Source organism: Pteronotus mesoamericanus, unplaced genomic scaffold, assembly GCF_021234165.1.
Source record: "Pteronotus mesoamericanus isolate MK-2021 breed Mesoamerican mustached bat unplaced genomic scaffold, CSHL_Meso_final contig_657, whole genome shotgun sequence".
NCBI classification, from domain to species: domain Eukaryota; kingdom Metazoa; phylum Chordata; class Mammalia; order Chiroptera; family Mormoopidae; genus Pteronotus; species Pteronotus mesoamericanus.
The window spans coordinates 3,676,602-3,697,303 of record NW_026555229.1 but is presented as its reverse complement, the minus strand read 5'-3'; the positions used below and the strand labels follow the sequence as shown (position 1 = coordinate 3,697,303).

The window sequence follows — 20,702 nt, the reverse complement described above, 5'->3', positions numbered from 1 at the left end:
AGGCGCAGTCAGGGCTCACCCCGGCAGTCTGAGAAGGAGCGGCTTGCTCTGTGACTCGGAAGTGCTTCTTTCGGTAGCAAAGAAAGGAGAGTACAGAGATTGCTGGGGTTTTGAGGCGGCGGCCGCTCACTGTCCTCAGCATGCAGCGATTACTCTTTCCGCCCTTGAAGGCCTTGATGGAGAGCCCATGCCTCCGACTCCTGGTTCCAAGGGCGGCGCCTAGAACGCAGGTAGCGCACCGCAGCGGACTCTTGAGTCGCGGAAGCGGGCGTGGGGGGAAAGGGCCTGGAGAAAGATAATAGATGACCCACATCACGTTTCCTTAACTCCATAAGAGTTCAAAATGCATTTCCTGGTTTCCAGAGCCCCTGACTTCTGAACTGGACCTACCAGTTACTAGCTGTGTGGTATTAGCCAAATTAGCTAACCTTTCTGTGCATCAGTTTCCCCACAAAAATGGGGGATAACAGCAATACCTAGTTCATGAGATTGCTGAAAGGATTAAATGTAATTTGCAGCAAGCACTTAGCACAAAGTGCTAAATTTTACCCAAGTATGTATTTTTTGCCAGAAGTCCCCAGGTAGTCAGGTTAGGGATTATAACCCCCTTCTACGAAGAAGGAAATTGAGGCTTAATTTATGTTGTCTCAAGTTACTTAATTAGAAGCAGGAAACCAAAACGGGTTTTCTGATTCTCAGGGACAGAGTCAGAAAAGGGTGTATATCCACTCAAGTAATAATGAAATCAATGGTTATTATGTGTTAGGAACTGGAGAGTGAAAGGTAAACACCAAAGGCTACTTGCCCTGGAGGAAGCCACAGTTTATTTACTTAAATATTTATTAAATCTTCATTAAGGTCTTGTTACGCAGGGGAACTGTGCTTGAAACGAAGGAAACAGGAAGGAAAGAGCCAGGCTGACCAGGGACCGTTGTCCCACAGCACGTAGTTCAGTGGGAAATAGAGAGGAAACTTGCAGTATGTTAAGGATTGATAGTGGAGGTAAAGTGTACTGAAAGTGACCTGTTGCAGTCCTAGAATAATCTGGGTACACTTCCGCGAGGAGGTGACATCTAAGCTGAGGTCTGCAAGTAGGTACTACAGGCATACCTTGAAGATACTGTAGGTTGGGTTCCAGACCACTGCAATAAAGCAAATATCACAATAAAGTGAGTTGTGTGAATTAAGTGTACAATAGCATTATGTCTAAAAAAACTGTACGTCCCTTAAGAATACTTTATTGCTAAAAAAAAAGGTGATCATCATCTGAGCTTTCAGTGAGTCATGATCTTTTTTGCTGATGGAGAGTCTTGCCTTGATATTTATTGATGTCTGCTGACTGATCGTGGTGGTGGTTAGAAGGCTGGGGTGGCTATAGCAATTCCTTAACACATTGCGTATCACATAGAAATCTCTTAAGACATACGCCAGGGTCGAATGACCAAAATACAATGTAACTGCAATGCTTTATGGGTTCGTGCAATTACATAGTTTTTCGTAGATTGACCTGCACGGTTTCCACCAATGAGATCGCTTCATTCGATGTGGACAAGACAGTGTGTTGACATCTAAAGTCCATAACAGATGGTTCATGAAAAACAAGAAAACTCGTGAACGTTACGAAATGTGTTAAAATAAGATAATGATGAAGTTTACTACATTGATTGACTGCCTTTCAGGAGAATAATTACTCTGTAGCATGCTGTTTGATAGCATTTTGCCCACCCTGGAACTTCTTTCAAAATTGGAGTCAATCCACTAAAACCCTGCCACTGCTTTACCAGCTAAGTTTACATAATATTCTAAATCCTTTGTTACAATCTTCAAAGCATCTTCAGCACTAGCTTCCATCTCAAGAAACCACTTTCTTTACTCATCCATAAGAAGCAGTTCCTCATCTGTTAAAGTTTTATCAAGAGATTACAGCAGCTTAGCCGTATCTGCAGGCTCCAGGTGCTACCATATCTGTAGTTATTTCACTAAAGGCTTGAGTCCCTCAATGTCATTCATGAGGGTTGGAGTCAACTTCTTCCAAATTCCTGTTAATGTTGATGTCTTCAACTCTTGCCATTAATCAGGAATGTTAATGTCATCTAGAAAGGTGAATCCTTTCCAGGAGGTTTTCTGTGTCCTTGATGCAAGGTTGCCACAAACCTTTGATTTAAAAAAAAAAAAAACAAAACCACCACAATGTCAGCAAAGCACAGTAATTGAAGCACAATAAAATGGGCTTGCGTATTTTCCATCAGAGGACAGGTAGTGTCCCAACCAGAGGGAAATCTTGGTTAAAGACCCACAGAAAAAAGAAAGTAGCCCACGTATAGGTGTAGAGTTAGGTCTGAGGATGTATGCAGAGACCAGAAGATTCTTCTTGTGTGGGGATGAATTGGAATGAGGCGAAGACTAGAGTCAGGAAAACTGGTTGGAAGGTAGATGCAGTAATCCAGTGAAAAGATGATTTACCAGGGCAGTAGCAATGGAAATGTTGCCATAAGGGTGCTCAAACTCCAGAGGGAGTGAGTGTGAGTAGCAGTGGAGTGATGTCTTTCCCTCTTTCTTTAGTTGTAATTTATCTGTCTTGATCCTTAGTGTGGTTGCACCTGTGGGATCAGGCACCCCTTGAGGCCAGGGCAGTGCAGCACCATCTCTGAAGTAGCTTTACAGTCTGGAAGGGGTACAGTGTCCCTTCCCTCAAAGGCTGCTGAGCGGGTGGTGGGCCGATGGCTCCTGGTCTGCAGTGGAACAGTGGCTGGAGCAGTTATTCTTGGTGGAGTAACTAGGTGAGTAATTTGCTCATAGTGTGTCAGCTGTTTGGGACATCAGTAGAGGCACAGGATGACCAAGGGGGGAAGGGACCCTAGGGATCATGTAGTCTGGCTCCCTCATTTTACAAATGCAGAAACTGAGGCCTAAAGAGGAAATGTGTCTGATGGCTTGCCTGACCTAGAACAGTTTAGGGTTTTTTTAGTAGGAGGCCTTTACGAGGACTGGTTTCGATTTTAACTATTAGCTTACATTGTGTATATTTCCCCCTAAAATCAGAGTTCAAATTTGTCTCAAAATTTTTGTAGTTAGTTTGAATTAAACCCAAATAAGTTCCATATATCAGTTAGTTCATATGCCTCTTAAGTCTCTTGAAACCTCCACCCACCCCCATATTTGAAGTTTTTCTTTTTTTTTATTGAAGAAACCCAAATCATTTGTCCTGTAGAGTTTCCCAGTCTGGATTTTCCTGATTGCATACTGTGGTGGTGTTCAGCAAGTGTCATTGTCTCCTGTATTTCCTGTAAACTGGTTATTGCTTGATCAGATTCTGGTTGGGGCATGGGGCAAAATATACATAGCTGACTATAACATTTATAAGTATCTGATGAACATTAGAGATGTCAACCACCATTTGTGATCATTGCCTAGATTCATTATTCCATTAGAGTTGCAAATTTGTAATATTCTTTTAGCTAAAGAGAAACTTTTCCTCATCAACAGTTGGGTTATCCTAAGGTATAGTGTATACAGGAAAGGCAGGATAAATACTTGATTCCTTCCCTTTATTTACCAATTTTCATAATGATAAATTGGTTCCCAAGCATCCTCCAAAGGTAACCAATAAAGTGAGGTTTTAGGTATCATTATGAGCTCATAGGTTTAAACATATTTGGTATGTTTCAATTCATTACAGTGACGATGTTTTGCTCAAGTTGTCCCATATTTAGTCAGTGAAAACCTTCTCAAATTGGCTCCAGGGTTGTTTTTGACAGGACCTTGGTAACCTTTGATTCCTTGCTTTCTGGATGATAAGGTGCTTCAGGCTCTTCTCATACATTTCCTGCCTCAAGCGTAAAATCAGCCTTTTACGTTAGGAATCCTAACTCATTTTGGTAAAAAATACTTTTAGTTTGAATAAAGTATGTTTTCTCAAATTCCACAATCCCTGTGCCCTTATTTCAAAATACACTGTATGTGTTACATAGGCTGTTACGGGAAACTGACAAATTTAAGTTTTACTGTCTTTAAATTCACTCAAGAACCTAAAATGTTTTATACCTATATCAAATATCTTTTCCTTGTGTAAATATTTATGCATTTAGGGCAAATGTCTTTGGTCTAAGGGTTGATTTTTGCTGTTTCTGTCAAAATTCTAAGCAGTAAGAGAAGAGGAAGGTGTCAGAGAGGAAACGGTGAAACGGTGTGTTTACCTTTAGAGAGGTGATGTTTAGATCGACTTGTTGCTGTAAACCACTTATGAGTAATCTAGCGTTGTATGCACACATATACATACTCACTCAAATTTCTTTCCTAAGGTTGACAGAGTCTGGCCTCTCAATGGTAGATTGGCATTTAATAAAGGAGATGAAGCCACCAACAAGCCAAGAGGAATGGGAAGCAGAATTCCAAAAATACCAGCAATTTCCAGAATTTAAAATGTAAGTATTAGAGAAAATCAGGTAAACATCCCACAAGAGCCACTCAGTCTTTTGCTTATTTAAACATGTAGAATGATTAGATTCCATCATTTCTTGATATTTGACTCAGTTATGTTCATTGAGCTGCCTACTCTAAACCTCCAATCCAAAGTGATCCTAAGGTCACTCATGAGGAGCGGGGCAGACCTATCAAACTTAAAGGCTGAAAGGGTTCCTGCATTCCACTGAGAAGTAAAAATTGGATGGGTATTTCCTCTTTCTTATTTTTTGACTACCTTTTCATCCAGCTTGAATCATGATATGACATTGGCAGAATTCAAGTTCATCTGGTACATGGAGTACTCACACCGAATGTGGGGTCGCCTTGTAGGCCTCGCGTACATCCTGCCTGCTGCCTACTTTTGGAGAAAGGGCTGGCTCAGCCGCAGCATGAAAGGACGTGTTCTTGCCCTCTGTGGGTTAGTGTGCTTCCAGGTGAGCTTTACTCAAGTATGGGAAACCAGAGGTGCTCCCAAGAGTTTCCTAGTTGGCATTGATGTTAAGGAACTAATTTTATAAAGGATTAGGTGAGAGTATGGATTTTAGTGTCACATGCCTGGCTTCATGGCCGAGCTCTGCCACTTAGTAGGGCAAGTTCTAACCTAAGCAGGCTCTGCTTTCCTTACCTGTAAACAGGGATAATAATAGTGCTTACTGTTTAGCTTGCATGAATATTAAATGAGATCACGCATATAAAGTACTTAGGTTAGTGCCTGGAATCAGTAAGCACTCAGTAAATATATTTTTGCGTCACGAGAATTAGAGGTTTTTCCCCACCATGGCCCTCCTCCCGGGTTCTCATCTTGGGTTTTCTAACTTGATTGCTCTGTGTGGAACTGGGATCCCTATGGTAAAATGGCTACAGAAGCAAATAGGAAAATTCCTAAAGAGAGAAACAGGTTGTGGGATGAAGGATCTTAAAATATAGATGGAGCTGAGAGATATTCAAGTACTGTATAAATGGTGGTTCAAATCACATAAGTTGAACTCCTCTTAAGGAAGAGAGCATTCAAAGACTCTCACACTTAAGGGGTTAGGTGAGGCTAAGAGCCAAGAAAAGAAATATTAGAGAAGACACATGAGTATTTGGGTCAAAGTGTACAGGCCCTAAGGGAGAGAATCAGAGCATCAATCAAATAGCAAAATTTGATGAGGAAGTAAATTGGGCAATTTAACTTAGAAGTGGGGAGAGTGTGAACCAAATGGAGTTAAGTTGGGAGATGGAAGAGATGTAATAGAGGCAGTAGAAACAGACAATAAAGAATTAGACATTAATAAAAGTCTAACAGAAAAGGCCAGGGGCGGGTTGTAAAAGTGAAAGTTTGTTTTAGAATGAGAAAAATAAACCCACTGAAGACAGTCAGGGAGGCAGAAAATTAAAGATGGCAGGTGGGTTATAGAAGGAAGAAAACAGGGGCTAGTAGTTCGCACTGTATATTGTGATCTTCTTCCAATGTCCTATGCAGATGAAATCAAGATAATTAGAACATCCAGGCCAGTCATGAAGAGGGGCAGAATGCCCAAAAATGTTGCCTGAGGACCATGTATTTAGAAGAAGTGGGGCCCTGGCCAGGTAGCTCAGTTGGTTGGAGAGTCGTCCCCACACCAAGGTTACGGGGTCAGTCCTCAGGCAGGGCCCGAACAAAAAGCAACCAATGAATGCATAAATAAGTAGAATAACAAATCGATCTCTCTCTCACCCCCCTTCCCCTGCTCCCACTTCCACTTTCCTCTCTTTCTCCAAAATCAATCAATAAATTTCAAAAGAAATTTTGAAGCCCTGGCCAGTGTGGCTCAGTTGGTTGGAGCATCGTCCCATGCCCAAAAGGTTGTGGGTTTGATTCCCGGTCAGGGCATATACCTAGGTTGCAGGTTTGATCTGGGAGGCAACTAATCCATGCTCCTCTCTCACATCAGTGTTTTCCTCTCTCACTTCCTCTCTCTCAGCAAGCAATGAATAAAATGTCCTCAGGTGAGGATGTCCAAAAAGAGGAGGAGGTGGGGAAAATCCCACCTTTTGACGGGAACCTATTGGTTTGGCAGGGTGGGGGATGAAATGGCCATATCTTATCTGATATGATTGGAACTGACAATTGTTTGAGTTACTTGAAAAAGCAGGTAAAAGCAGGGAATCATAGAATAATAATACATACCTTAAACTTTTAAATGTACTTTTATTATATTTTTTAAAATGAAGAGCCAAGGCCTGTTCTTTAGTCCTCTGATTGTAGTTCAACTTCAGATCTCTTGCACCCCCATAAACCATCATTTTGTTTCATTTTCCTTAAAGAAGAGAGAGAACTTAGATACTTGTAATCTGACTGCAGAGCCTTACGGATTTTAATGACTTTCCCCCATAAAACTTAGTATTTTCTATTTCTATCTAACTTGACAGTAGTTGTTTTTAAGCTTTCTCAAGCTTTCCAAAACATTCAGTCTGGTTTTTATAGAAACAGCTCTCTTTTTTCTTATTTCACTGGTTTATGTAATATTAAATCATATCAGGGATATGTAAGGTTTTGTCCACAAATAAGCTTTTGTATACTTTCCTGTATTTGACTTATACTTCAGTAAAATGTTAATCTAATCAGTGGTTAAATATTTATGGCGCTGTATGTGGAAGTGTGGCTACATCATGATTCCTGGGATACTGAGGGCATACGAGGGGTACGGAAAGGAGGGGTCAGGTAGAGAGTAATTCTGATAATTGATAACTCACTTTCTCAGAGAGTGAAGTTCAGTAGACAGTTCCAACCTTGTTTTATTTGCCTCTTTTCTTTTTGGTTCTAGGGTCTTTTGGGATGGTATATGGTGAAAAGTGGATTAGAAGAAAAACCAGATTCTCATGACATCCCTCGGGTCAGTCAGTACCGCCTCGCTGCCCACCTTGGATCAGCCCTTGTTCTTTATTGCGCCAGCTTGTGGACCTCGCTCTCGCTGCTGCTTCCTCAGCACAAGGTAGCAGTCAGTCTGTATTGTTATCGCATCTGAACAGAGCTGACAGGGCTGGAGAAACAGTAATTCTGGTTCTAATAGGAGGTTACGTCATAATGTACATATTCCCTTAGTGACATCTGCCAATTTGCCAGAAACTAGATATAACCAAAGTTTAGAGAAACGTTGAACTTTGGGACTGCAGAGTAAAATGTGCAGTTATTCTTTTGAGCTGGAACGACTCATTCAAAGGAGAAACAGTTTAGGAGCCAAAGATTTTGTCAGCATTGCTTGTTGGGAAGGTGAAAACATGAATTTTAGAAAAAGCGGGAAGGAGTACCAACAACAACAGATATCCCAACCACTCTACTCCTGACTCCCAGAGGGAGGGTAGATGGCGAGGTGAGGAAGGCCAGAACGAGAGCCACCTCTGGCCTCGTGGTGCACAAGAGCCATGTCGGGTTTTTCCTTCTTTAGGTGGGAACCTACCACTCATCAAGTCAAACAAAACAGTAAACCTCAGTGATCTTGCTTGAGAATATTTTCTCAGTAGGCTGATAAAAGTTTTTTCTAGGTTTTTTTTTTTTAATGAATAATATTTTAGACATTGAAGTCATGGTAGACCTAAATAACCTGTTCATGGAGTAGTGTTTGAGATGATAATAGGACTTTTAAATAGAATCATCCAATAGGTACTTGGAATCAGTGGCCTGGATCCCAGTAAGGACAGGAGATGATGACTTGGCAGTCACCCCACAGGGAAGCCAGATGGAGTTGAAACATCGGTGTAGTAGACAATTTGACAGCTGAATAATTCTGTTTTCCTGACCTTCAAAGCCAAAATTCTAAAATGAATTGCCTATATTATAGATGTTCCTCCTGACAACTCTTTCTTCTTTTCCAGTTGTCACCTGACTTCCCCACCCACCCCTGTACATACACACACACATCCCCCCTCTCTATTGAAATGGTACTCTTAAAGGTTACCAGTGTTTTTTAAATTATCAATTAATTGTTTTTCTTTTTAAAATTTATTTATATTCTACTAACTACAGAAAAGATTTGAGAAGATAGTCAAACATCAAACATATAGTTGGACTATGCTGTCCAGCACAGTAGCTAACTAGCTATGTGTGGCTGTTTAAATTTTAATTAATTAATATTAAATAAAATTAACTAAAATACTTGTTATTTACTTCAAGTTTAAATAAAATTAATGTTTTATTTAAATTTTAAGTTGCTCTAGCCTTGCTTTAAGTCTTCATTGTCCACATATTGAGCAGCACAGAAAGTTCTATTTGACAGCACTGACATAGTGTGCCACAAAATCTTAGTAATGGTACGTAATTCTTCACATACTAGATTGTAAAGCATTTTTGTATCATTACGGTTATGTTTATAAAGTTCATAATAAATATTTGTTGATTCACTGATTAACATCAGAAGTTGTCTATAGTAAAAATAAAAACAAATTTTGACTTTACCAAAAACACTAAATGCAAGAATCTCTACTGTAGGTATTTTATGCAGTTCTGATTCTGACTATTTGTTAAGCACTAAATATCACACGCAAGATGAAAATCCAGTCCTGTGTCTTAGGCCACACCATTTCAACCCTGACGAAGCATTTTTTCCCCCTGAACCCTGCAGATCATTCAGTTATTAAATAGATATGTATTGAGTACCTATATGCCAAGCCCTGGGCCAGTATGTCTGCAAGACACATGGCAGTTCCTGCCTTCACAAGACTTAAAGGATAAAAACAAAAAAACAAACAAACAAAAAAAAAAACCTTACAGGATAGCAGAGGAGAGAGATAGTAAATGTATAAATTTAATAAAATACAATGCATTCATCAGAACAGAATATCGCTGAGAGTAGCTACCCTAGTTTTGGGGTCAGACAAGATCTGATCTCAAATTGTGTGTTGGTTTATTTAGCCTTGGAGATCTTGCTGCCTCTTGCAGTTGCTGAAGTACAGTTGACCTGAGTAATTTTCTTATTTAGTTGCCTGAAACCCGTCAACTCCTGTGGTTGAGACGATTTGCTCATGGAACAACAGGCCTCGTGTTCCTTACAGCTCTCTCAGGTAGGACTCTTCCAGATGGCCTATTTTTATTTCATTCTCAGGTAGTATCTCTTGCCTAATGCATTTCCCTTTCTTGTACCTTCTTATTTCCTTTTCACACCTGCCTTTCTCATACCCATTATCTTTACCGTTCCTTCCTCCCTTCTAAAAATCCTGCTTTCCAGTCAGTTGAACAAAAATACCGAGCATCTGCCTGGATCCGTATTGTCTAGGCTCAAATCTTGGCTTTACCACCTTTGAACTCTGACCTTGGACAAACTATGGAACCTCTTTGGGCCTCAGTGACCTATTCTATAAAATGGGGATGATGATAATAGTCTGAGTAGAATATGTGAAGTGCTTACAATAAATAGTACCTGGCATGTAGCAAAAGCTATATAAGTGTTAGCTGTTATTATTATGTAAACATTAGTGTTATTATTACATGTATCAAGATGGGTCAGTCAGAAGGCCTTCCCTCGAAAATGGTCCAAGGTAGGAAGTTCATTGAGACCAAGAGACCAACACAGATCTTTCTCATTCTTTAAATCATACCTCTACCTCTCTTATTCTAGAACTGTGCTATCCAATACAATAATCACTGGTCTCATGTAATTATTTAAAATTAAATAAAATTTAAAATTTAGTTCCTCAGTCACACTAGCCACAATTAAAGGGCTCCATAGCCATATGTGGCTATCAGCTATTGTATTGGACGGCAGATACAGAACATTTTCACCATCCCAGAAAGTCCTCTTGAACAGAACTGCTTTAATTACCATACTTTGCTGTGTATAATGTGCACTTTTTGCCCAAATTTTTGAGGGAAAAATAAAGATACACATTATACATGGGTAGTACTAATTCCGTATCTATGTGTTTTTAATTCTTACGCTTATGCATTTTTTAATTCTTTTACTTATGCTTATGCATTAAAAGTGTAATTCTAGGAAGGAATAATGATATCCATATGCAAAATAACACCCTGGAATATGATAGCCAATTGTTTCTAAGTATAAATAAATAAATAATTGAATTTAAAAATTAAAAGTTTTTTTTTTTTAAAGCTTGGGCCAAAAATATGGGTGCGCATTATACATGGCCAAATATGGTATTTATTTGATCAGTTACCTCTCATTACCAACCTGGGACCAAACGTGCAACCCAAGCGGGTGACCTGACCGGGAATCGAATCAGTGACCTTTCACTTTGCAGGATGATGCCCAACAAATACCAGTTGGGGCTGAACAGCACTGCTTTAAAATAAAACCATCAGCCCTGGCTGGTGTGGCTCAGTTGGTTGGGCATTATACCACAAACTGAAAGGTTGCATGTTCAATTCCCAGTCAGGGCACATTGCCCCGGTTGCAGGTTCGGTCCCCAGTTGGGGCATGTGCAAGAGGCAACTGATCAATGTTTCTCTCTCACATCAAGGTTTTTCTCCCTCTCTTACTCCCTTTCCCTCTCTCTAGAATCAATTTTTTTTAAAAATTTTTAAATAAAACCATCAAACCAGTGACCTACCCAACTCTTACCTTCCCCCTTCCCTTTTTTGGTGGAAGAAAATGAATTTTGACTTGATAAATGGCATTTACAAAATAAGGAATGTGACCTAAACATCCCTGAATTCTTTTTGGTCATAAATAATGGAATCAAAATAATAATCTGATCCAAATAATAATAATTCATAAATACCCTGTTTATGTGTTTATCCAGGATTTAATCTATAAGGTTTTTCATTTTTTTGTTCATTCAGCAAACATTTTTTGAGCACTTGGGGAAGAGATAAATAATAAAAACAGCATGTCAGATAATGTTCAGTGCTATGAAGAAAAATAAAGCAGAATAAGGGGTGGAAGCACAATAAGAGAGTGCCTTCTTACACACGGTCATGGGGGGGGGGTCTCTGATGAGGTGATGTTTGAGTGAAGACCTGAGGAAGTGAGGGAATAAGTTACACAGAGTCTGGGGGAAGAACACTTCCAGAATAAATAAGTAGTTCTCAGTGGGGGGAATCACAAAGGGAATTTTTCAAGCTAGGATGCCTCTCTCTAGGGCTTCTAGTGCACTTCCCCAGGGGAGGCATGCCAGAATCTTGGGAGAAAGTGAGGATACGGTGATTGTTTTTCTTTTAAGTTCACATGGTGATTGTGATGTATATTCCCTGTTTGAGAATCCCTACTGTAAATATTTCTATTATTCTCTGGCACTTCTTTTATCTAACTTGGGGATAATGAAGTTTTTCTATGTTAGAATAGTATTTGACCTTTTCTTTCTCTCATCCTAATAAATACCATTTCCCTTGGTATACAGGGGCTTTTGTAGCAGGACTGGATGCCGGCCTTGTTTACAACTCCTTCCCCAAGATGGGAGAATCTTGGATCCCAGAGGACCTCTTTACCTTCTCCCCCATCCTGAGGAATGTTTTTGAGAATCCCACTATGGTGCAATTTGATCACCGGATTCTGGTAAGTCTGGCTGATGGTTAATTGGCAAGCAACAGGGAGCCTCTCGTAGGTTTTGAGATGTTCAAAGCACTGATGGCAACAGTGAGAGGGTAGAATGGGCACTAGATTTCTTTCTCTTTTTATAAGAAATTGAGTACCGGCTCTCCATTTTATTAATTTTTTTTTTCCTCAATTACTCATACACCCTCCAGCCAGATTCTGGCTTTCAGGACGTTGCCACCTTCTCAAAGTTCGAATCTGCTTTCTACCATGTGGCAAATGATAACCTCTCTCAATCCTGCACACACATTTTAGCAGATAGGAGGCTGAGTAGAGAAGAGAATGCAAAGACCATTTTAGAATGTAGCTGTCAGAGCTGAACCAGAACCCCAAAGAGCCAAGAGCATCATACGTGCTTTTTGTTTTATTTAAGCCACTGTTTATTATGGGCCTGCCCTGGGTCATGTTAAGATTGGCCCAGTAGCCTGGGCATGATAAATTGGAGCGAGGAAAGATCAGCAGCAAGGAGACCAGTGAGAAGCAATATTGCTATTGCAGTAATGCAAGGGAGAGTGATGAGATTCAAGGCTCCATGGCGGGAGCGGATTTAGGAAGAATGATGAATCTGAGAGGGGTTGTAAGAAGAGTGGCTGTAGAAATGAAGGTGAGGAAAGATAAAGGGAGATCCCAAAGTTTCTTCTGGGGTGTGCTTGAAACACGACTAACAAAAATGAAACTATTGGAAAGAGTGCTGAACTAGACATGGGAGGATGTCATCAGATTGAGGTACGTTGACTGTGAGAGGGTAGAGGACATCCAAACAGAAACTCAGAGGACTCAGACGTCCAAAGGGATTGCTGGGGCGGCACAAGTTACCGTGGGGTGGGCCCAGTCCTCACCGCCACGCATTTTAGAATTAGCAAAGTCTGACTGAAATTGTCATCATGGATGGCTCTGAAAAGGAAAAGGAGTGAAACAGATGTACAAATATGACAGAAAAACATTCTCCTTGACATTAGAGAAGGGGCACAGAGATCCTGTTGTCAGTCCCAGACCTTCATTCTGAAGGGGTGGGAATGAAAATGAGACTTTAGATCTTTTTAGCACTAGCTGCGACACTACCACCTCCTCTACTCACAGACCAGGAAAAAAATAACCCTCACAGGCTGGGGTCAGACTTGCTCTAACAATATGGGGTTAGAGTAGAGGGCAGAGGGTGCAAGGAATGATTTAAAATGTGAGGGCCATGCCTGGGGGACACCCGCAGCGGAAGGTGCATGAGATCACTGAGAGTGTGTGTAACTGTAACATAAAGGGACAGGTGCAGAAACTTCAGGTCGCACCTCAGGGAACATCGACATGTAAGTGGCAAGCAGAAGAGGAGGGGGAAGGAGACTGAGGAGCAGTAATCAGAGGGGGAACTGCAGGTGGGTTCTCTGCCTGGGACAGGAAGGTACCTGGTGATTACTCACTGGTTCTGGAGGAGATACATGTGAAGTGCGCAGAAATCAGGAGGGTGGAACGTTGCTTCCTGGCACTTGATGAGACTCTTTCCTCCTTAACAGGGAATCACTTCAGTTACTGCTGTGACAGCGCTCTACTTTCTGTCCCGGAGAATCCCCCTTCCTCGAAGGACCAAGATGGCAGCAGTGACTCTGCTGGCTTTGGCATACACACAGGTACAAACCACTTCTTTTAAGCCTGAGGGTATACCCAAAACAAGGTTAAAAAGGAAAGGCAACAGCCTAGGACAAAGTATTTTCAGTACTTAAAATAGACTTAGAAGATTAATAACCAGAAAATAAGATAAGGGTACCAGTCACAATTCTCACAAGATGAATGATGAATGGCCAATAAATATGAAGAGCTCTTTAGTCTCACTTATGATCATAGAGGAGCAAATTAAAACAATGCATGCCATTTGGTGCTTGTCAGGTTGGAAATAAATGAAGAAATCAAAAGATAACCAGGTATTGGCACAAGCATAGGAAACTGGATACTTTCCCGTCTTCTTGGTGAGAACATGAGTTTGGCGTTTTTCAGAGGGCATTTAAAATGTTAAATGAATACATCCTTGGCCCAGCTAATTGACTTAATAGTGCCTGCCCTAGAGATATTCTGATGCACGGAGAGCTATATCTATGGAGAAATTCATTATAGAATTGCTGTGATGTCCTGGCTGGTGTGACTCAGTGGACTGAGTGGCTGGCCTGCGAACTGAGGGGTTGCTGGATCGATTCTCAGTCAGGGCACGTGCCTGGGTTGCAGGCTGGGTCCTCGGTTGGCGGCATGCAGAAAGCAACCAACCTATCAATGTGTCTCTTGCACGTTGATTTTTCTCTCCCACTCTTTAAAATACATAAAATCTTTTTTTTTAAAAGTTGCTGTGATGGTGAAAAGCTAGAAACAGTCTAAGTACATGGTAAATTTATAGTGCAGAATACTGTACAGCAGTTTAAAATAGTATCTCAAGACCTGTATTAAATGAAAAAAGCAAGTCACAGAACAATGTATTTTTTAAAAGCACAAAACTGTGTTTTTCTAAAAACATTTATACAAAAGTACAAGTGTGTACTAGCTGGTAATAGTGACTACCTTTGGTGGGGGGACCTGGGATAGGGTAAGTGATCATGAAGGGAATTTTAGTGTTTTTTGTGTTGTGTGAATTTACTTCATTGTAAGTATATTTGTGGAATTAAAAATGTATTTTTAATGTTCTGATGGGAGAATATAGAGGTTTGTGTTTCTGGTTGTCGGTGCCCAGTTGTTTCAACTCTGAATTTGTGGTTCCTACTTTGCTTACTGCTGTCTTTCCTCTGTAACAGGTGGGCTTGGGCATTAGCACTCTGCTAATGTACGTGCCAACTCCTTTGGCTGCCACTCACCAGTCGGGCTCCTTGGCTCTGCTCAGTGTTGCCCTTTGGCTCATGAATGAACTCCGAAGAGTCCCAAAATAATTCGAAGAGGATCGGCTGCATAGGACTGAAACTGTGCTAAGAGAGCACAAGAAACTGGGTTTTGCTAAGAGGGAGGAGCTTGGCATATCAAGTGGTTTCCAAATTTGTTAAGTTTTAAAAATGTTTTTGCCTGTCTTTGAAACAGTCACTGGATCAAGAATGTCATTAGGTATGGTTACACTGAAGGTTCCTTTTTAAATATTATTTTTGGTGTTGAAAATTGGGTTTAATATAGATGAAAAAATATTTGCTGCTTCCTGGTAGGTTTCTGTTGCAGATTTCAGGTGTTGGCAAGCTCTTGGTTCTTACATGCATCATCTGTCCCAACCTCCTGAGACCTGAATTCTGCCTAAATAGAAACTCTTTATGTCTTCACTTCTGTCAGCGGAAAATTCAAAGGGAAAGATTGGCACTCCCTGAAGTAACCAGATAGGCTTCTAAGCAAGAAATAGCTACTGTATTCTGATATCCTGACTTTGATAAATGAAGTAGATTTTGACAAGCTTCGTATCTGTGTGCAGCAAAGTGGTTTATAGGTACTTAGAGAAAAGGAAGGAATCACTAGTAACCCACTCAGATTCATTAAGCTCTAACCTACATAGTGCTGTTACATTGCTAGTTCAAATGAATGGGATAGCATAAATCAGTTCCTGAAAGGGTTTCCTCATGGATGAAAAAAATGTGGCCTTAATGGGGGGACATGGACAGTTTAAACACTTGTTGACTAATGGATTGCTGTGATTTTGGTCTCTACTGATATTTCACAGGACTCTCTTATTCAACCTTCTTTTAATCAGTGTCTGAATGAAGGCATCAACTCAGATTTGAGTACGGAGCAACCAAACGTTGCTAATATTATAGATGGCAGTCACAGCTCAAAACTATCCCAGACAAGACATGATCAAGATGAAATTAATTATAAATATAACATCTTCATTTCAATTAAGTAGGTTGTATAAGTTTGGGGTGGAGAAACCTAGCTTCATATCATTTCATATAAAAAAGACAGGGATTTCTTTTGGCCACATACTCAGCACATACTCAGCACCAACAATGTGAAGTCAAACCAACAATGTGATGACTTCAATAAAAGTTAGTGCTGGTTCAGATTTTATCAATATAAATGTCACAGCTACAGTCTCAGTGCAAATGCAGCATTTCACTAGGGATACCAAATTTAAGGAGGACATTGACCACTAAGTATGTAGCAAGGGGAAGGGGCCAGGATGAAGAGGAACCTGTATCACAGGAAATACTTGAAGGAACTCCGAGTATTTTAGCTGGAGAAGAAAGGACATTTGGAGAGAGCAAAATTTCTGTCCTTGATGAGCTGAAGCCTCTTGGAGCAGCAATGAGCTCCCTTTGTGCTGCAAAGCTGGAGGAGTAATAGGTGGAAGTTGCAGAGAGCTGGTTTTTAGTTTTGTAGAAGACTAGAGGAAGTTGAACCAAACCAAATGCCCACTAAGGTCAGTCTGGTTGAGACAGTAACAAGCCATTGAGCAGGTGCCTCCAGCTAACAGACTAACGACTGCGAAGATGTGCTTTTTTGCTGCTATGCATGCCCAGGGTTGTCAGATCTGATTTTTTAAAGAATCCAAACATCTAGGGTTTTTTTGTGTGAAAGCTCTCAGAGAAGTGCTGGCAACTAATTTCAAATTCTTTAGAACATTATGCAGATGCAACATATTTGGGAGCCATAAATGACCTAAGGTTTGTCCATTTACAGTGGCTGCACTAGATGATCTCAGTTTCCTCTCAACTCCAATACTCTAGAAGTTTCAGTGACTCAGAGCAGTGTACCATTCTCAAGTGGTTCTTAGCAAAACAGAAATGGACAGTTTGTGATTTTTAGAAAATCTCAGACCCTGGGACTTAATGCTATGGCCAGTCTACCTTCTCTCAAATTAGAATCTTTAAAAATCCTAAAGCCCAAGCCTCACCCAAGACCAAATTAAATTTCAATCTCTGGATGGAGTAACAGGCATATTTTTAAGTTCCCCAGGTGATTCCAGTTGCAGACAAGTTTGGGAGCCACAGCCCAAGGCCCTGGTAACCTAATAACCTTATAAAGTTTTGACCCTTTATTCCCATTCCCTCTGAATCTCTACCCCTACCATGTCTCATTTAATCTGCTTTGTTGATCCTGTTAATGGGATATCACCTCTTCTAGCCAGAATTCTTTTAAAAAGGGAACTATGGTCAATGAGGTAGGTTTCCATACTATTATCGCCTGATCCCCAAACTAAGGTTGTCCTTAGTTAACGAGTCAGCAGAGGGCAGTATGATCCAACCCAAAGAACTATATGCTGCTACTACTACAGTTCCCGCCAACAAAGTAGCAACGAATGAATTCAAGTTTCAGATATTTTGCTTTGTTTTTATTTCATTAAAGATGAGTAAGTTTGGAAAAACAGATTGGGTTGCATTTAGCCATATAACTGTATCATACCTATCCATGAGCTCCTGGTGAATGGAGATTACCTGAAATATTTTTATGTTTGCATTATTCCCAGCATCAGACACACCAAATATTGCATGAATGAATGATGATTACAGATTAATATCCCAGACACCTCTTTCAAAATGTCATCACATGCCTAGAAGATTAAATGAATTTCCCATAGTATTTTCAAAGGTCCCTCAACAATTTTGTCAGTTGTTTTTAAAACATCAAAGGAAATTAAAACACCTGCCTTTCTTAATCAACCCAGAATATTTTTGTCTTTAATTTACAGTGACAAATGATGCCTATATGGCAAGGGTGACGATTAGCTGCTGCTTTAAAGTAATGCTGGTTACAAAGACAACACTGATCATGATGTTAGGATAACTGTTTACCTGCAACAGTCCTTCCGGTTCTGGAATGAATGGTGGGTTACATACTGGCACATGTAAATCATATACCCACATCCCTGCATAAGGAAGAATGCCTCCCCTCTGATATGCCTTGCATATTTTGCTCAACAATGATTTGACAGTACTAATCAGAATTATAAGAACTGTTTATCAAAATTATTAATGTGAAGCATTAGAAAAATTTAACAATCTTAATAACCCCCACAAGTGATGCAATACAGGCAGCCTTTGGTTTTATAAAGTGAGAAAGGAGTGTCTTGTGGATCATAAGGAAAAGATGCCTTTCAACACTGCAGGGTCCAGCACTCAAGGCAGAAACAATGAAGGAGACAAGGCATATACTTCATGGCGTCAACTAAAGAGGAATTGTAGGATAAAAATTTCAAATACAACATAATAATAGAAATACCAGAGATCAAAATATTTGGGATCCCTGCAGAGACAGACTTTTATGAAGCTGATAAAAGGCAGAGCCTTCAGCACCAGTAGTCAACAGGCCAGGCTCCGGCAGGTGCTCTGCAAGGGGGGCTGCTCAGGAAAGGAGCAGGACTAGCGTACACTGGAGTGGAGCGGTAGTGGGGAGTGTGGCAGGCCACCGGAGGGTGTGCAAGTGATGGCACTGCTTAAAAAGAAGAGGCTCAGAAGCAGACCCGTCTTCAGGCTTGGCTGAGTTACACACGCACGGCTATAAACATCCCATGATTCATAAATTTTTTTCAACTTTGGTTTTTTAAAAAATGGCAAGCAATGATTGAATACGTTTTAAAAGTAGAAAGCCCTTATAGTATGAGTAATAATTCGATCTTAAAAAGATCTCCTTATTGCTCAGACTTCCAGAGAAACAAAATTGACAACAGATGTAGTTCTCTGTCCTTCCAATAAAAGGATCAAGAAATAATATTAGCATAGAGGAAGCACTTGGGTAATAACACAAGGGAAGTCTATTACAATTTTTTTTAAGTCCTCATTTCTTAACAAATATACTTTGTAACAAAATCCTCATCATTTTGAGAGAGCACATGGCCCTTGTGGCAGGACTCTGAAACTAGCCTAACTGAAAAGACTAATTGGGAAGAATTTGAAATATCCACTGCTATTTCTACCTTAATTCTTGATCCCAAATGAAGTTACATCACATACCACAGCAAAAAGAGAAATTAGATACCAGTTCTGTATTAGCTTGAAAAGGAGTTTAGCCTAAAGACAGCAAAGAGGAACAGCATTGTTTCTACAAGGGAGTCTGGAAATGGCCCAAGAATCACAACCAAGTTCCTTAATGAGGTAGATCTAATAGGCATTTTTACCTTAAATAATCTGGATTGTAACCGTCACATGAATTGCTTGGATGCTGTACTTAAGGAAATTGTATAAAATTGAGCAAATTGTTTAAAAGACATCTAAAATTTTGAAGTATTAAATACAAAAGCTAGATGTAGTGAAAACTTGGTATTTCTGGCAAAGTCTTTTATATTTATTCCTAAATATGAGCAAAGCAATCACAAATGAGTATCAGAAGCAGTTATAAAGATTGGACATGATCAGTTGCAGTGAGCCTATTATATAGAATTGATTCTATTGAAATATACTGCCTTCCAGGATGATTCTGTCCATGAGCATTTCATAGCAGCGGTCACTACTGCTAGTGTAGTAACAGCATATGTTACTACTGCTCTGGGACTCAATTTCAGGGGACCTCTAAAGTTCCTTTTAAAATCTCATGCTCTGAAGTGTATGTATAATGATAGCTATTGGACACTCCATTCCCATCGGGGAATGTCAGGGGTCATGGATAAAGTAGGAGATGACCATGGGCTCTCAGGCAGCCTGGTCTTCTAAGCCAAAGGCCAAAATCCTCTTCCTGAAACCGTCACTTTTCTACTTTTTTTCCTACTTTTAGGGCTTTGGGCCAATGGGTCTCCTTTAAGAACTAACCTTAGCTGGAGCCAGCCTAAGTGCCCATCAGTAAATGAGTGGATCAAAAAACTGTGGTACATTTACACAATGGAATACTACGCAGCAGAAAGGAAGAAGGAGCTCCTACCCTTTGTGACAGCATGGATGGAACTGGAGAGTATTATGCTAATTGGAATAAGACAGTTGGTGAAAGACAAATACCACATAACCTCACCTATAAGAAGAACCTAATGAACAAAATAAATGAACAAAATAGAACCAGAGGCATGGAAACATGGAACAGACTGACAATGACCAGGAGGCAGGGGGAGGGGATAATGGTGGAAAGGAGAGAGACTAGTCAAATAACATGTATGAATGACCCACGGACATGGACAACAGGGTGGGAACTGACTGTGGGAGCCGGGGGCGGGGGTGGAGGACGGATGGGATGGGCAGAGGAGGGCAAAGGGAGAAAATTGGGATAACTGTAATAGAATAACAATTTTAAAATGCTTAAAAAAATAAAAAGAACTAACCTCAGATCACCTTGTTTAGCCACCCTGATTTATAGATGAAAAATCAACCAGAGAGGCCAAATGACTTGCCTAGAACAGCAGAGCTAGTTAACGGCAAAGCCAGGACTAGCATCCAAGTCTGCTCTTCATAAAGTCTGATGTTCCTTCCCCTGAACCATACCACCCATCTTTCACTCCTGACAAAAAGAAAAACACAAAACTAAGAGAACAGGGATGGAGGGGCATCTATTTAGATAATACCAGTAAGTTATTTTATTTCAAAAAAGTAAATAATGGATGTGAAAATGTTAATGCCTAAAAAATCTAGCTTAGCAATGGATGGCAGATTTTATCATCCACCTTTTAATAATCACTGCCTTTGGAGTTAAAGGAAGCTCTTAGGCTGAGGAGCAGAGAGACAAAATACTTTAGACGAAATTAGAAGAATACAAAGCTAGTAAAAGGTGATTAAAATTTCCTTGACCAAGGAAAATCAATTCAAGGAGCTAAGTAACAGATGGAATAATTTTGCTTAGAATTAGCTGCAACTTAAGTGAATGTAATGT

General features: G+C 40.2%; 1 protein-coding gene across 1 annotated transcript; it reads left to right on the top strand.

Moving 5' to 3' along the window:
• The first annotated feature begins 16 nt into the window (after window positions 1-16).
• LOC129077103 (cytochrome c oxidase assembly protein COX15 homolog) lies at window positions 17-16,003 on the top strand. The gene is made up of 9 exons (XM_054581343.1): window positions 17-230; window positions 2,590-2,780; window positions 4,302-4,424; window positions 4,712-4,898; window positions 7,254-7,421; window positions 9,405-9,486; window positions 11,779-11,933; window positions 13,478-13,591; window positions 14,738-16,003. The coding sequence occupies exons 1-9, from the start codon at window positions 141-143 to the stop codon at window positions 14,867-14,869; spliced, it is 1,242 nt and encodes a 413-aa protein (XP_054437318.1). The 5' UTR covers window positions 17-140; the 3' UTR covers window positions 14,870-16,003.
• Window positions 16,004-20,702: the final 4,699 nt, after the last annotated feature.

Bases quoted from the DNA above. Each gene is read 5' to 3' on its own strand.
- LOC129077103 (XM_054581343.1), top strand. From the start codon at position 141: ATGCAGCGATTACTCTTTCCGCCCTTGAAGGCCTTGATGGAGAGCCCA. The intron at 4,899-7,253 runs GTGAGCTTTACT...TTTTGGTTCTAG, and splicing joins GTGGGTTAGTGTGCTTCCAG to GGTCTTTTGGGATGGTATAT. The intron at 7,422-9,404 runs GTAGCAGTCAGT...TTTCTTATTTAG, and splicing joins TGCTGCTTCCTCAGCACAAG to TTGCCTGAAACCCGTCAACT.